The sequence below is a fragment of the Cyprinus carpio genome, chromosome B2 (assembly GCF_018340385.1).
Source record: "Cyprinus carpio isolate SPL01 chromosome B2, ASM1834038v1, whole genome shotgun sequence".
NCBI lineage: Eukaryota > Metazoa > Chordata > Actinopteri > Cypriniformes > Cyprinidae > Cyprinus > Cyprinus carpio.
In genome coordinates, this window is record NC_056598.1 from 21,526,554 (window position 1) to 21,542,465 (window position 15,912).

Consider the following 15,912-nt stretch of genomic DNA (forward strand, 5'->3'; position numbering starts at 1 on the left):
AAAATATACAACAAAATAGCTACACAAAATTTATTCTCAGATTTGAAAGCAAAGTACTTTGTCACTAACTAATACCTACACAACAAATCAACATAATCTCTATTGAAATTTAGATTAAAGAGATTCTTAAGAAATCCTTAATTAAGTAAGCAAGAGATGTGCACACTGATTCAGAGGTGATTCAACTGTAACTGAAAAATTCTTCCACTTGATATCAGGGTTTTAGCTGTCTTTAAAATGCATATTCAGACTAAAATGATGCTAAGGTTACAGATATGAACCTGACTGTCATATTCACTTATATTAAAGCTTTTTTTGTGTCCTGTCACATCAGTCAGAATTTGTGACTATTGATTGTTTTGTTTTTGCATTGTACACTCAAATAATTGGTTATTAACATTTGAAGAATAAACAACCATTTGAATGTCTTTAACAGTTTTAATTTCAAGGATGTGGAAAGCTGTGGTGACCCGTTCATCACTCAACAACTCACGGTGTGTTTATTTAACCTTCAACATATTGTCGAGCAGATGCCCAGGTTCCCCAAACCTGTTTTAGTTGAGGGGGGGTGGAGTTAGTGATATAACGAACACATGTAAAGCTCTATAAATACTGAAATCTGTCGCAGTTCTTTACCTTGAACACAAGTTCCACACTTGAGACCAAACAGGTAAGATGCTCTGCATTTGAATTTCAACTATCCAAGTCTTAAAGCCAAATTTCTTCTTGTTCTCATTAAATATGACTTTTTTTTCAGGTTTAAACTGAGAGAATGCAGGCTCTTCAGGTTCTGTCTCTGACTCTGCTGTCTGTGCTGGCGGTCAGCGCTCAGTCCATCGGCTCTGGAAAATGTCCACAGCCTCCTGTTCAGCAAAACTTTGATCCTACAAGGGTAAACTTTTTTTTTATAAATGTTTTTTAATCTTTTATATAATTTTTTATTATCAGGAACAAATGTACAATTAATCATTTAATTAATAAAAATTCATTATCTGCATTTTTCACCCCCCAAAATTTTTGTTGCATTATTTCTCATCATTTTGTCCTTTTGTAGTACATGGGCAGGTGGCATGAGATCATGAAGATTCCTGCCCCGTTCCAGTTAGGAGAGTGTTGCCAGGCCACTTATACTCTCGGTGACGGTATTGTCCTGGTTCGAAATGATGAGCTTCTGTAAGTACTGATGAACAATTACTAAAATATAGGAGTTAATAATAAAATAAAATAAAAATCACAATATATACATATTTAATTCATATTCATGTTTAAAATACCTTTCACAATATATGAGTAAATAAAAATGTTTAAAAATAAAAAACTGATTTGTTAATATTAAGAATATTTAAAATAGTTTGCACTTCCACCTAATATCATTTGACTGAACATCTCCACAGTGCTAATGGCACTATAAGCTTCATTGAGGGAACTGCCAAGATTGCAGATGCATCAGAACCTGCCAAACTTGAAGTCAGCTTCTTTGAAGGTAAGTCTAAACAAATCATTTTTCTTAGTTTATTTATATATTTATTTATTAAGAATCTGAGATTTGAGTTCTTTGTGATATGTTGTATTTCAGATGCTCCTCCTGCCCCCTACTGGGTGCTGGCTACTGATTATGACACCTACACCCTGGTTTACTCTTGCTCTGATTTCGCCGGTCTCTTTCGTGCTGAGTTTTCCTGGATCATGAGCAGAACCCGAACTCTTCCTAAAGAGACCGTCTCTGAGCTCTTAGACATCCTCAAATCCCATGGCATCAGTACTGATAGTTTTACTGAGACTGACCAGAGACCGGAGCTGTGCAGCGTTATGCCTTAATAGAGCTGCCTAATGAACTACTGTGAGATGTGTTGTGGTCTAATTATGTTTTTTAAAAAACAATATAAATGTAAGCTCTTTACATACAACATTTTTCTCAATCAGTGGTCTGTTGCTTGAGAATGTGAATGCATCTATCTGCAAATTGAAGTCAATAGTAGGCTACTGAATGTCACTATGTAAACTAAAGCTTTTAGTTTAATTTATGCATTTCTGATGTCACTTTTCTTTCTTCAAACAGCTGAATGATGTCTGTGGATCAGACTTTTAATAAATATAAAAAATTTCAAACACTCTCTTTTTTCATTTATGTGCACAAAAATTGTTCTGATCATGTCCGATAGGATTATGAAGATTATTATTATTATTATTTTGCAATTTCTTTGTATAATCATCGTTATTTTGTAGGGAAAAGGGTTGTTTATTTGAATACAGATAAATAATATTTTTCCATGTTTTGCAAAATTTTACAATATTACACAAAAATAAGACTAAAGATTATTATTAGACTAAAATGTCATATTTGGCGCCTAAACAAGACCATGAAATTCATATGACAAGCTTGCAAGGATGTTTTATATAAACTGAAACAAGAAAACCTGCTGAAGATTGTCCAGTTTTGTCATTTAAATTCCATGAACATGATTGCAAATCAAACCATGAGATGTTTGTTGAGTAAATCCTTTCATTTTTACACAGAGAAAGTTTCCAACAGGACTAGAATGGGAATGAAACTTCTCTTGCAGTGATGATGGTGTCACATGTTCTTGTGTTCAGCTGAACATGGAGCTTCCACACACTTTTTAAAACTTTTAATTTTTTTCTCTTACCTGCAGTTGACTGAGCTCAAAGAAAATCTCATTGTAAAAGAAATCCTCACAGAAAATAGGCTACAAACACTAGAAACATTACACAGGTGTGTGAGCATAAAATCTGGGTATTAAATAAAACAAACCTGATTAAAAGTACACCTCATTGTAAGTAAAATCACCAGTAACAGTGTCTTCTGTAAAGATGAACTGGCAGAATTGTTTAGATCAGTATTTGATCAGACACTAATTATTGACACAGATCATGACAACTTCCTTTTTGTGGGATGATGATTTATTTTATTTTATAATTTTTTTTAATAATGATTTTTACAAATATTATTTCAGATTTCGTTAGAATTTTGCATTATATTACTGGCTGTCGTTTAACATTTTGGTTTAGCCTAAACATGAAATACATCCTATAGTTTCTGCCACCAAACACGTTTATGTGGGAAAAAAAAAAGAAAAAAAAAATCTTTATGCAATGGATCTAGATTTACATAATGGGTTTACACAATGAGCGTGTCCTCACGTGTCGCTGTATGTTTTGCATGTTCCAGCGGTTTGTGATAAATAAGTCAAAGAACACTAATCAAAGAGCGGCCACGTGCTCACAGGTGACAGTGAAGGACGCATGTTCTCAACAAAAACCTGCACTAGAAAAGAAGAACTAATAAAACTAATGACTACTACTTTGTAGTCATTTAACATAAAAAAAACAATGAAACAACGTCATTTTATACAAATAAACATTTTAAAACAAATGTAGAAAGTAAAGTAGTCGACAGAATATGCTTCAGAATAATGGGTTGATATAAGCAGATTCAAAGGCAGACTCATAACTACACTTAAGCATTTCTAAACACTGAGGAAAGAGTTCGGCATTTACCATGTTTAATTACAGATCTTGTTAATTGACTATATTGTCAAATGCTGCGTCAATATCATAAATAGAGTGACATCTAGTGGTGTGACGCTGAACTGAAGACACAGTACATGTTACGGTTATGCTATAGTCTACTGTCTGCTTGAGGTCTAAAAGCCTATCATATTAGGCTAATTAATGTATATATATAAGTATCTGATTTTGCACAAAGATTTAATTCTATCATCCTAGCATCCTATTAAATCTTTGAACAGCTGTTCAGTTTTTGGCCAATGCAGATAAACTATTAAATAAATTTTTTATTAAACTATATCTCTTTTTCTTTGTATATTATTTAGTTATAAAGTACAAACACTTTTGCATCAGTCTTGCTTTTACTGGTCTGGTTGAGGGCCAGCAGTTTGACTATTCAAAATTATTCAGTGTGAAAGAACACAGTCAGAGGTAGAATAATAAATCGACTTATCCATATCTAATTGCACAACTAACATCAAACATTCTTTGGTCTTTGCAATCAAAAAAAAATTACATACATCAGTTTATGAATTGTTCTTATTTTAATGAAATGATGGGTGACTAGAACCTATATATAGCCTATGTTTGTCTATAATCTTATAAATTCATCTTTGCAATATGTAGTTCGATTTAAAGGTCGGGATAAGGGCATGAAATGTTCTAGAACACTTTCTGGATGCATGCCCAAAAACTTTTTATAACATGCAAAATGAACTTACCTAATGTATGTTTATACATTATATAAAATGTAATGTTTTTAAGATATCAGTGAGTTTTATTAGAATTACTATAGATGTCATTCATTTATCCATCCTCCAGTGTCAGTTGTACTAAGATTATAAAGAGTTCGATATTTTTATTTTATAGGTGTTTTGTAAAACCTTATTAGGTAAGAAATTTGAGTAGTGTTTTTAACATGTTGGTCACATTGTCCTACTGATAAAATTCATAGCCAGTTCTTTTTTAGAGCTATAATTGCATGCCATTTCCCTTATGAGTGTATTGAAAGAATGATTAGCCTGCAGGTGTGTTTGAATGACCTTTGTGTGTCATAAGCCCCCTGTTTGAACAGATGTGAAGAGCCTCAACCTTCCCCAACAAAGACATCATGTAATGAAGGTGGGGTTTACTGCCAAAATTAATTCAAAAATGACATCATGGCTTATATATCCATCTCTAGCTCCAACACCTCACCTCAGGTACAGGTCAGAACAGGTAAGATGAAGTCTGAATGACCTTTTCTGTAGTTTTTGCACAGGAAAGGACAGTTCAGTTATTTATGTGATAATATAACAAATGATTTAGATTAAATTTGCCACTCAGGTGAAACTGAGAGAATGCAGGCTCTACGGGTTCTGCCTCTGCTGTCCGTGCTGGCGGTCAATGAAGGCTGGAGAATGTCATTAAATGTTGTGTCTAAAAGTTTGATAGTCAAAATAGCTCCCTGCATGCTGGTCACCACACATTTGATTTAGGTGGAAGGAAGATTTTTAAATATTAACAACTGAAAAATGAAATGAATAAATGAATATTATTTAATCTGAACAAGAATTACATTATTATTTCATTTTAAACAAATTTATATTTAAATTTAAATGTATTTTGTAACATTTGAACAGAACATGATTGAAATCGTAACATTTTATATTTATAAAGTCAAAATTTATTTTATTTCCGAAATTGAATTTTAAATAAAAACATAAAATAAAAGATTTTACCTGATATATGTTCTCCAAAACATGTTTTTGGGACGTCTTGATTTTCAGTGGTAGTGTTTTTAGTGCATAAAGAATTATGAAAATAATCTATTCTATATTGAAACTGACCCAGGATATCCATAAGTCTAAAAGGCATGTGTTAATAACTTCATACTGCAGGTCTACGTGTGGTGCACTAATAACAGCACGCCCCATAGGGGTCAGAGGTCATAGGTCTATTTTGCATGTATTTGTGGTCACTGTGGTAACACTGACTGTATTATTCATGTCTGTATTTGATAGAGTTCCTTTATCCTCTAAGATAATTCAGACTACACAAATAGAGTCTTTACCTAGTGGTTCTGGGGTTAAACAGCACATTATCCCTTTGCCTCACTGTGACTCTATAATACAGTGCACAAACAGGCTGGGCAGAAATCCCTCTTAAAAAGCTTACTCTGCACAGATTCTTAAATTAGTGGTTTACATGTCTTAATACTCTGCTCTCCCGAAGTCTAAGCACTTTATTCTTGATTTTCTCTTTTTGGCTGATATGAGTCCACACCTGTGCAACATTTATGAGAAGATTAGTCTACTGTGATTAGTAGAATAATCACATTAAAATACAGTTAAAGACTTACAGATGTATGGTTTGTTTGGAATGATGCTATTGTAGATTTGATAAATAATTGTAAGATCTGTTCATATTATTAAACCTGTGTGATTGACTTGCACAATATTTTAGGATTAATAAGATTTTATTCATGTCTTTTCTCAAAATAAGACTTTTTGTGACTGTAAAAAAAAAGAAATTGCACAGAACAATAAAGATATGAATAAAATAATGGTCACTTTCTGCTCTTCAAAACTTCAGTAAATAAAGCAGAAATTTCTAGTTATAGAGCAACAGCATTTGATTTAAAATGCTCCTCAAAAGTTGTTGTTTTTTAAAGTCTGTTATGCTTTTTAAAAATGATTAATTGAATTTACTAATTTTTTAAGGTAAATGGTTGCATTCGATTTATTTTAGCTTTTTATTTATTTATTTAATTTTTTAATTTTATTTAAATAAATAAATTTAGTTGACTACATTTCAACAAGGTTTTTTGTTTTTAAATCTGGCAAAAATAAATTGTTTGCAACCACTTACCTTAAAAAAATGTAGTATAATCTTTTTTTTCAATGATGGCTGCATTTATTTGATACAGTAAAACAGTAATATTGTAAAATATTATTACACTTTAAACTGACTTTTCTATTTTGATATATTATTAATTTGTTCCTTTGTTAGCAAAACTGAATTTTCAGTAGCCATTATTCCTGTCTGCAGTGTCACATGATCCTTCAGAAATCCTTCTAATATTTGCATAGAATAATAGCATTTATTTTTTCGAATCAATGTAACATTATACATGTATTTACTGTCACTTTTGATCAATTTACCCTGTTTAAAAAACTTCATATGCTGGCTAGGTATGTCTTGAAGCATGGTTGTTGGTTTGAGCTGGTTTAAGCTGGTCCTTAGTTGGTCATGAGCTGGTTTAAACTGGTCCTGACTCCTGAGCAACTAGCTCCTGTTCAGGACCAGCTTAAACCAACTCAACTACCATGCTTCAAAACATACCTAACCAGCATATGCTGTTTTTTTTATCAACATGGTTAATGCATTTCTGCTGAATAAATGTATTTATTTATTTAAAAAAAAAAAAGTCTTACTGACCACAAATCTTTGAATAGTGCATATTGACATTTTTAAGGCCTCAAGTTTAAATGCTAATGGTAATGTCATCAATCAGTATTTGAGATTCCTTTGGCTTCACAAGCATTTGTTTGCTAATTTCTTACAAACCTTGCATAGCACAGGAGGTGGTGTGTGGGGCCATTTCTAATAATCAGCAAAACAGCTTTATTAACCCTCTGTCAGCTTATCCCAGCGGGAAGTGAACGCTTGCCGCCAATCTCCGCGTGTTTGCGTCTCCCCAAGAATCTGTTTTGCTGCAAAATGCTCATATGCCACCCAATTGTGCGCACACCTATCCCTATACTAATTCTCCCTGATCCTCTCAGTGTTAAAAAATATAAGTCTGGCAACTGCAGACGATGCTGTAAGCGGGTGGTGAGCACAAACTGTCAGATTAACAAGTCTGAGCGCATGATCCTCCACAACATAGTCAGGAGGGCAGGCACCCAATGAGACCTCATACAGCCTCTCATTAACACTCAGAGAATCATTTCTGTGTTGCATGCACAAAAAAAACACTTGAAAGGCACATGCACATCTTGCTTGATTTCAATTGACACTGTCTTTTCCATGGAAAAGGAAGCTGGGCATTTAGGTGTCTTACCCTCGGTCTTAAAGTGCTAACAGAAGATTACTGAGGTAAATGTTGAAAGAGGTTTAGCCACTGTGCTTAGGAAGTGCTCTTAATTACATTTCAGCAGAGTGTCCCATGTGCAGTTGGACGAGAGATCATAGTGATGTCAGGTAAGGGGGGCTTAAGCAGGCAGATAAAGCCAAGCTAATAGAGATAACATGAATCTGTAATTAAAGGTCTTTTTTAGTTAAGACCAGGAGCTGGCACTTGTTGGCCAAGGCATTTGCGGCAGGACTGAAGACCTCAGAGTGCTGAGAGTTGTGGACTTTCTTGTTGCAGCTTCAGGTCTCATGCTCGTTTTGGAATCATTTTGCTTGTTTGGAATGAATGTATTAATATCTTCATCCTGACTGAGAGTTTGGACAGATTCCCATTTCTCTGGCAGACATTCAGAGGTGAGTCTAATGTCTCTTCAGTCTTAATGCCTTCAATTTACCTTCCACTGTTTGGTGTTTTGCTTGTTTCTGCTATGTATTTTTACCTGTAATGTAAGGGTTTAGACTGCATTTTACATGTTCATTTCACTCATTCATTGCAATGGTGTGCAACAGTGTTATATGCATTGCAACTGTCACTCTGAATTATAATAACATATAATAACATTTCATTTCAACCAAATCTTTATTAAATTACTTGTTAAAAATCACTTAAAAAAAAAAGTGATCAAGGTACTTGATACTGTTCATATCCTTGTGACTTCCATCCTAGACTTGGATGTCTACTATTAGAATTATCTTGTGCCCTTACTGTACAAAGGAAATACATTAGACCAGATGATTATTATATTCTCTACTATGACCTACCCAAATGCAAGGCTTGATTTAAGTCGTCAGCAGTTTTCCCTTAATTTATTCCTTTAATGAGATTAGCCACAAGCAAATCCTTCCAGTTCACGTCTGTGACTTGGATATGGCATCACTTGTCACACATATGCCAAAAACTGCACTTGCTTTGGAAATATGACTAATATTAGGGTTTGCCTTACTTATTTATATGTTTAAGCCACATATGGTATTGTTCTGTAAACATCTTGAATGCTGCAAATCATTAAATGCTTTTGCATGTCTACTCTTAATAATGTGAGAAAAACAATACTAATATTAAGGTGCCTACTTATAATATCTGCTAGCTTACAGATTTGAGTAATGAAAATAAATAAATAAATAAATATAATATATAAATATTAGGGCTGTCAAATGATTAATCACGATTAATCACATCCAAAATAAAAGTTTTTTTTACATAATATATGTATGTGTACAAGGTATATTTATTATGTATATATAAACACACACACACATAAATTATATATTTAGAAAATATTTACATGTATATACATTTATATATTTATATTCTTATATTTTATATTATATATAAATATATTTAATATATAAACATAACATATTCTTCTTAAATATATACATGCATGTGTGTGTATTTATATATACATAATAAATATACACAGTATACACACATATATTATGTAAACAAAACTTTTATTTTGGATGTGATTAATCGTGATTAATCATTTGACAGCCCTAATAAATATATAAATGTATATACTGTATATAAATATATATATATTTAAATATGTATTTTAAAATTCTGTAAATGAATACTGATTGATAAAATGACATAGCTGTCAGTACATTTTGTGTTTTTATACGAATCTTTAATAATTATTCAAAATATGTATACATAAATTCAGTAAACAGATCTTAAAATGACCATGTTTTTTTTTTCTTAGCGTGAAGAGCATTTTAATAACCTGAAGAACCTTTATTGGTACATTTAGCATTTTATATATATTTTTAACATTATTTAAGGAATAATTCTACATATAAAAATGACCATAAATAATAAATACAGATAATAAATAGGCTATCATTTACAGACTCTTCTGTGTATCAGGCAGAGTTTTAACATGGTTGACTGTGTGTCTGCCTGCACCACATTTACCGCATAAACCGATTGTATCCCAGATTTATATCCCAAGGTGTTTTTAGGACATCTCTGGGGCTAATGGAGGCTAATAAGCTTAGCACTTAGGGTGTATTGTCCGGTATGCTTACAGGCAAGGTTTGCTGAGGGTAAAACTCTAAACTCTGGGATTACCTCCAACACATCCCTTTAAAATGCTGTATAGTCAGGACTTAGCTAATAGGATCCGAGGGGGGAATAGGGGCCCTGAAGGTAGTTTGGGGGTTGGCTGACAGCAGGACCGCACGCATGCAGGTCAGCAGATGTAGCAGGCAGACTGCTGGACTAACAGGAGGATTACAGGACTCAGATTAGAATGGCTCCTCATAACGGGTAATACGCACAGAGGCTATCCCGTACAGAATACAGGAGAATTTATCCAGGAATAAAGATCTGCAGATTTAATTATTTAGGCTTGTTATATTATTCCAGTAAATAAATTTTCACAGGTAGAAATATTTACACTTCACTTATATATATTTTTTATTTTTTTTATTTTTTTACATGACATATGAAGTGAATAATATCACAATACAATACTATGTTATAATATAATGCAATACTATGTTATAATATAATATAATATAATATAATATAATATAATATAATATAATATAATATAATATAATATAATATAATATAATATAATATAATATAATATAATATAATATAATATAATATAATATGAAATGACCATAGACCACAAAACCAGTCAAAAGGGTCAATTTATTTTAAAATTGAGATTTATACATTATCTACTGAATTAATAATCTTTCCATTGATGTATGGTTTGTTAGGATAGGACAATATTTGGCCGAGATACAACAATTTGAAAATCTGAAATCTGAGGGTGCAAAAAAATCACCTTTAAAGTTGTCCAAATGAAGTCCTTAGCAATGCATATTACTAATCAAAAATTAACTTTTGATATATTTACTGTAGGAAATTTGCAAAATATGTTCATGGAACATGATCTTCACTTAATATCCGAATGATTTTTGGCGTAAAAGGCAAATTGATAATTTTGACCCAAATGTATTGTTGGCTATTGCTACAAATATACCCGTGCTGCCTATGACTGGTTTTGTGGTCTAGGGTCACATACATTTTCCTAATGGTTATAAGCCTGTTTTGTGCTCTAAGTGGTTACTTAGAAAATCCCAAGAACTGGTTACACTACTATATTTCAAGATAATTATTTTCACTGGAAATATCTACTACCAAGGAACAAAGATGCTGACAAACTGGTTACAACCTATCATTTTCTCTCTATATATATGGTTTCTCAATTTCAGACTGAAAAGGAGTGACATTACGAAAATATCTTGTACCTGAGTGAGTGAAGATAAAGCACAGGAGTGAACAGGTACTTCATTACATGACATCTGTTCTTTTTAACATTGATGTTTGAGTTCTCTTAATGTTTTTATCTTGGTTGGTTGCATCTTAAATATGTGTTGTTCACTAACCTGTCAAGAATGTATTAGTATTAGTAAACTGTAGTACTGATTTATGAGCCAGTTGTTCGGTTGTGTGTCTTGTGTCAATAGTAGGCTATGTAATTCGTCTTGTTGCTATTACAGTATTGCAGTGAAAGTACATCATAAGTTTCCATGCGGTTTTATACTTTCAATGACTTTATCTGCAGTTACATAATTGCGCCAGCAGGTGGTGACAAGTGACTGACTTTATGAGTAAATCATTGAGTAATTCACTAAATCGATTCTTCAAAATCCTGATTCATTTACAAATGAAACAAGTTGCTGAATTCAGAACCGCATACAACTCCTGCGAATTTTACCGTATCTTTCTATAGCCTCCCTTTCTAAAATAGTAAGAGTAGCATGTTATGAATAAATTATTATGAATAAATAACTGAATCTTCGATCATTCAAAGATTCAACTTAATTTAGACAGGAAACACCACTACTGTGTGTTGTAAGTTATTTAAATATGTGTATTGTTACATTCAGGAAAGAGGCAGTGTCATGACCCCACGTGAACAGCTAAGGAAGATATCGGCTCTGGGAGAGCAAGGCGCTCTAGATGAGAAACACTGGTACCGACTGGTCAATGGAATGTCTGCTGGAGGTGAGAGTTTATCATGGAAGTGTTCATAGAACACCTAAACCAGAGCTGATCGCAACCTTGAAGAAATATAGCTGAGAAAGAGCTATTAGGCTACTGACACCTTCATCTGTTCCCCTGTGTGTGAAGCAGAGTTACGGCAAAGACAGGAGCTCATGATGAGGAACCAGATGGCCATGGCTCCACAGATCTTGGCTCAGGGACAGCAGAGACTGCAGGGTGTTCCTGCACAGTTTGATCCCCGCTTCATGGAGAGGTCTGTTAGAATGAACACCAAGACAGTAAAAGAGAATGAGTTTTTAATTGTTCATGGATATTTTAGGTTCAGTTTACATGAGCTTTATTGGCATGGCAGTAGCATAATATTTACATAGAAAAAATTAAATGGCAGTAGTGCAAATTAAAAGAGAATGAGTATATAAAATTTCATGGCGGTAGTGCAAGTTAATTTGGAGTTTAGGCTGTGAGTAGAATTTTAGCAATTTAATTATAGTTTAATTTTTTATTTTTAAATCTAAATTCAAATTTTATTTGTCAAACACAATCATACACAGTACAGCATGCAGTGAAATCATTTTATGACTCTCCATACAAAGAATGAACTAGCACAGAAATAAAATTAACAATAAAATAAAAACAAAAAGCATAAAAAAGACATTAGGAATGGGAAAAGAAAATGGGAATAGGAATAAAAAAAAGAACATAAGAAGAGAATAACAACAGAATGTAGAAAATAACAATATAATCATATAACAGTGATGTAATCTGTGTTAGTTGAATTTTTAATGATGATTTTAATCCTCTTTATCCATAGGGAACTGCTGCCGCCCACTGAAATGATATCAGCTGATGCTAGACAAATCCACATGGGTGCCCACCTCGGCCCACCTCTGCCCCCAAACTCCAATGTTATTCCAAGCAGAGGATTCCCTGGCACAGGTTAGAATGAAATGATGCACTGGTTAAATGTAGAGAAGTACAGGGGAAGCTCAGTGAGGAAGAACAACCTAATTTTACAAGTGTTTTCCATTTTGCAGGTTACGGATTCCTTCCCACTGAATCCATGGAGACGGTTGCTAGACGACAAGAGTTAATTCACAAACAGAACATAGCCAGGTAAATTTCAGTGCATTTGCTATACCTATATTCAATGGGAGTAAAATCATCATAGAGTGCAACAATCAGGTTCCAGAAGGAAAAAACTCCATTGGGAAGACAGACAGTTGTGCACTCTGATTAATTAATTGTTAATTTATCTATCTATCTATCTAGCTTTTCATTTTCATTTTGTCCAATTTTAATTCCTTTTTTCCTTTGAATAAAAGTTTGTAATGTTTTTATTCACCTTGTAGCTGGTTGTCTTGGTTTATGGCTTATAATGTTTTAACAAAGACTTTCCTTATAGAAAAATGAATGGAAAAATACTATGTAATAATACACTTCCGGAACCACCACCGTTGAAAAACGGGGCATGCACTAATTGTAATTTTATTTTATTTTTAACAAGATGGAGATGAATGCTATCCTGCACCAAAAAGAACTGGAGAATGCCCACCAGAAGGGTTTTATTGGGATGGAGAATCCCATGATGTACCAGGGCATCCAACCCAATCCAATGGCCTTCAGGGGACGCCAGCGACTCCCAGATGGTCATGATGTATTCGTCCATCGCAATGCCCTTGACGACCTGCACGCCAACAGTCTCCTCATGTCAAGTCCTTACCCACCGATCAGCACACTGCAAAGGGAGCGAGGACGCAGGACCGGCAGAAGGACCGCCAATCATAAGAGCTCAGACAACAGCATCACTCTCCCCAAAGGCCAATCAGAAGAGAAGAACATCGAGCAGAGTCCAGGAGCTGCCTCAGGGGAGGAGAAGGAAGTTGAAGGGAAAGGTGAAATGAGCAATGAGGCCACCACCAGCAAACCACACCAAACCAAAGTAGAAACAGAGCTGTCTTCTGCTTGCAGTAGGAAAGGTTTTAAGGAAGGAGAGCCAGGGATTCGCAAGGCATGTATTAGTGGACAGGAGGGATGTGCAGAAGTCACCAACTGCAATGCTAGCACCAGTGACAAAGACATATCCAACCCTTGCTCGGCTTTCCAAGAAAAGTTTCTGTACCCGTCTGCCGCTGGCCCTCTCACAGGGATGCCCTACATGCTCCCTGTGCCAGGAAATGGACTTGTACCACTTGGTGAGTTTGTTTAAATGCAGTGGTTGAGTTTAACTGCGTTGTTTTAGTATTATTTATACACTATTATAACATTAATTGATATTTTGAGTGAGACTTTATTATATTTTCTGTTTTCATTGTAATTTAAGTGGACGTTTAAGTATTGTTATGTGCTTTTGTCTTATTTTAGGGGGGCTTTGTTTAAATATTTCTATGTAACTTTAATTTATTCTTATTTCTAGTTTAGTCATTTTAGTATTTAAACTGAAATATTTCAACAATTTATTTCAGTTAGCTGCCAATGCAATTTCTTAGACGTTTTTTAAATCTAAGTTTTTTATCTAATATTTATATTTCATTTCTTTTCAGATTTATTTAAATTAATGAAAACATTTTTATCATTTTAATTTTAGTTTAACAATAAAAACACTGCTCTTTCACTGTTTGTTAGGCACGCTTTTGTTAGCCACTATACATTTCTTTTAAGAAATATTAAAATGATGATGCATTATAGTCATCGTTACCTATTTTTTTTTTTTTTTTTTAATTTTCAACTAGGACATCCTAATATGTTTCTTAACGGAGAAGAGATGACTTCATTAGAAGATATTCGCAAGTGGTCAGTTGATGACGTCTACAACTTCATCAGTGAAATACCAAGTTGCGCTGAATATGCACAGGTAATACAAATGTAAAATGACAAAATGCAATTATAATTACATAGCTTTAAGTTTCATTCTTTTGTGTGTCACCTGTTGCAGACATTCAAAGACCACATGATTGATGGAGAGACGTTACCTCTTCTTACAGAGGACCACCTCCTGGATACTCTCGGTCTAAAGCTCGGGCCAGCACTTAAGATACGATCACAGGTATTCGCCATCTTTAAAAAGGACCAAATTTTATCTCGATAAGCAGGTTAATCATTCAAATTTAATTAATATTAAAATATTAAGTAAAATGAAGAATATTGTGTATATGTTAAATGAAATATACTGATTATTTAAAGGGTCCTCTCTTCCCTCCAAGAGGTACTTGGTCTTTAGTTAAAGTTTATTAAAAAATAAACTCATTTGCTTGTTCTGTTCTCTTTTCAGTTGTCCCGACGGCTGGGTAACATGTTCTACAACATGATGAACTTGCCTTTGCCTGTCTCCGGTCTGCAGCCTCCGCCTGAGAAAAGCGGTGACAGATCATCTGACATCAGCTCTCCTCTCAACTGCAACAGTGTGGAGCTGCTCAGCAGCCCCAGAGACACAGAGGCTCTTAAATCCACAGAGCCTGTAAGTGAAGCTGATCATCCTTCACCAAGCCAGATGAGTGAGAGCACCTGAAACAGCATGCAGAACTGTTGGACCTCTTTTTTACCTCAGAATCTCTTACTGTTTTGACACCTAATGCATAAGGTAGACTGGCACTGACATTTCTATAGTGAATATACTGGTCATATATTTCATATATTAAGTATTCTTCACAAATATATTATGATCCGTGTTATGCAATAGGTTCAGAATGTGGTCTCTAACAGATTTAGATTTTTGAATGCAGGATTTTTCTATATATGTATATTTTGTAATATGTTAGCAAATCAAGTACAAATAAGTTTTTGTCCTTATCATTGCAGCCTTTTCTATTGTAAAATTTTATTTTGGTTTTTACTTTAAACTTGACTTATTCCCTATTGTCATGTGTTGTTTGCTATGGAGAAAATAAAAAGAATTACTCCTTTGGTCTTTAGTTGATTCGTTTGATATGTAAAAAAAAAAAAAAAAAAAAAAATATACAGCATTTTCCTCGCAGAATATACAGTATTACTTTCTTTTTCCACAAATGAAAATACTTGATTTATGAAATGACTGAATCTAGTTTAAATCCCTGATTTGTGTGATTTTTTTTGTACCTTTCTAGCTTTAAATATGGATATTTTTAATTTAATTGTATTTTATTTCCATTCATTCCAATAGAGTTAATGCCAGTTATTCTCAGATTGTACGATCTTATAAATTTCATTCAATTTTATTTACAATAATATTAATAATTTATTAATAAAAACTAATTTTATTAAAA

The 15,912-nt window shown here is 33.5% G+C and overlaps 2 protein-coding genes across 3 annotated transcripts; both read left to right on the plus strand.

Moving 5' to 3' along the window:
* The first annotated feature begins 548 nt into the window (after positions 1 to 548).
* Positions 549 to 2,109, plus strand: LOC109081219 (apolipoprotein D-like). The gene is made up of 5 exons (XM_019096213.2): positions 549 to 670; positions 758 to 892; positions 1,055 to 1,173; positions 1,395 to 1,483; positions 1,577 to 2,109. Exons 2-5 carry the CDS (start codon positions 773 to 775, stop codon positions 1,816 to 1,818), a joined length of 570 nt encoding a protein of 189 aa, XP_018951758.1. The 5' UTR covers positions 549 to 670; positions 758 to 772; the 3' UTR covers positions 1,819 to 2,109.
* A 5,298-nt stretch (positions 2,110 to 7,407) lies between these two features.
* LOC109099529 (sterile alpha motif domain-containing protein 7-like) lies at positions 7,408 to 15,522 on the plus strand. Of its 2 annotated transcripts, none has more exons than XM_042718607.1 (10): positions 7,408 to 7,998; positions 10,879 to 10,949; positions 11,557 to 11,674; positions 11,801 to 11,927; positions 12,486 to 12,610; positions 12,709 to 12,787; positions 13,178 to 13,866; positions 14,404 to 14,525; positions 14,607 to 14,717; positions 14,943 to 15,522. In XM_042718607.1, exons 3-10 carry the CDS (start codon positions 11,572 to 11,574, stop codon positions 15,177 to 15,179), a joined length of 1,593 nt encoding a protein of 530 aa, XP_042574541.1. In that variant the 5' UTR covers positions 7,408 to 7,998; positions 10,879 to 10,949; positions 11,557 to 11,571; the 3' UTR covers positions 15,180 to 15,522. The 2 variants fall into 2 exon arrangements, with proteins under 2 accessions (XP_042574541.1, XP_042574543.1); XM_042718609.1 differs by having other exon boundaries at positions 7,409 to 7,998; positions 11,804 to 11,927.
* The last annotated feature ends 390 nt before the right edge of the window (positions 15,523 to 15,912 follow it).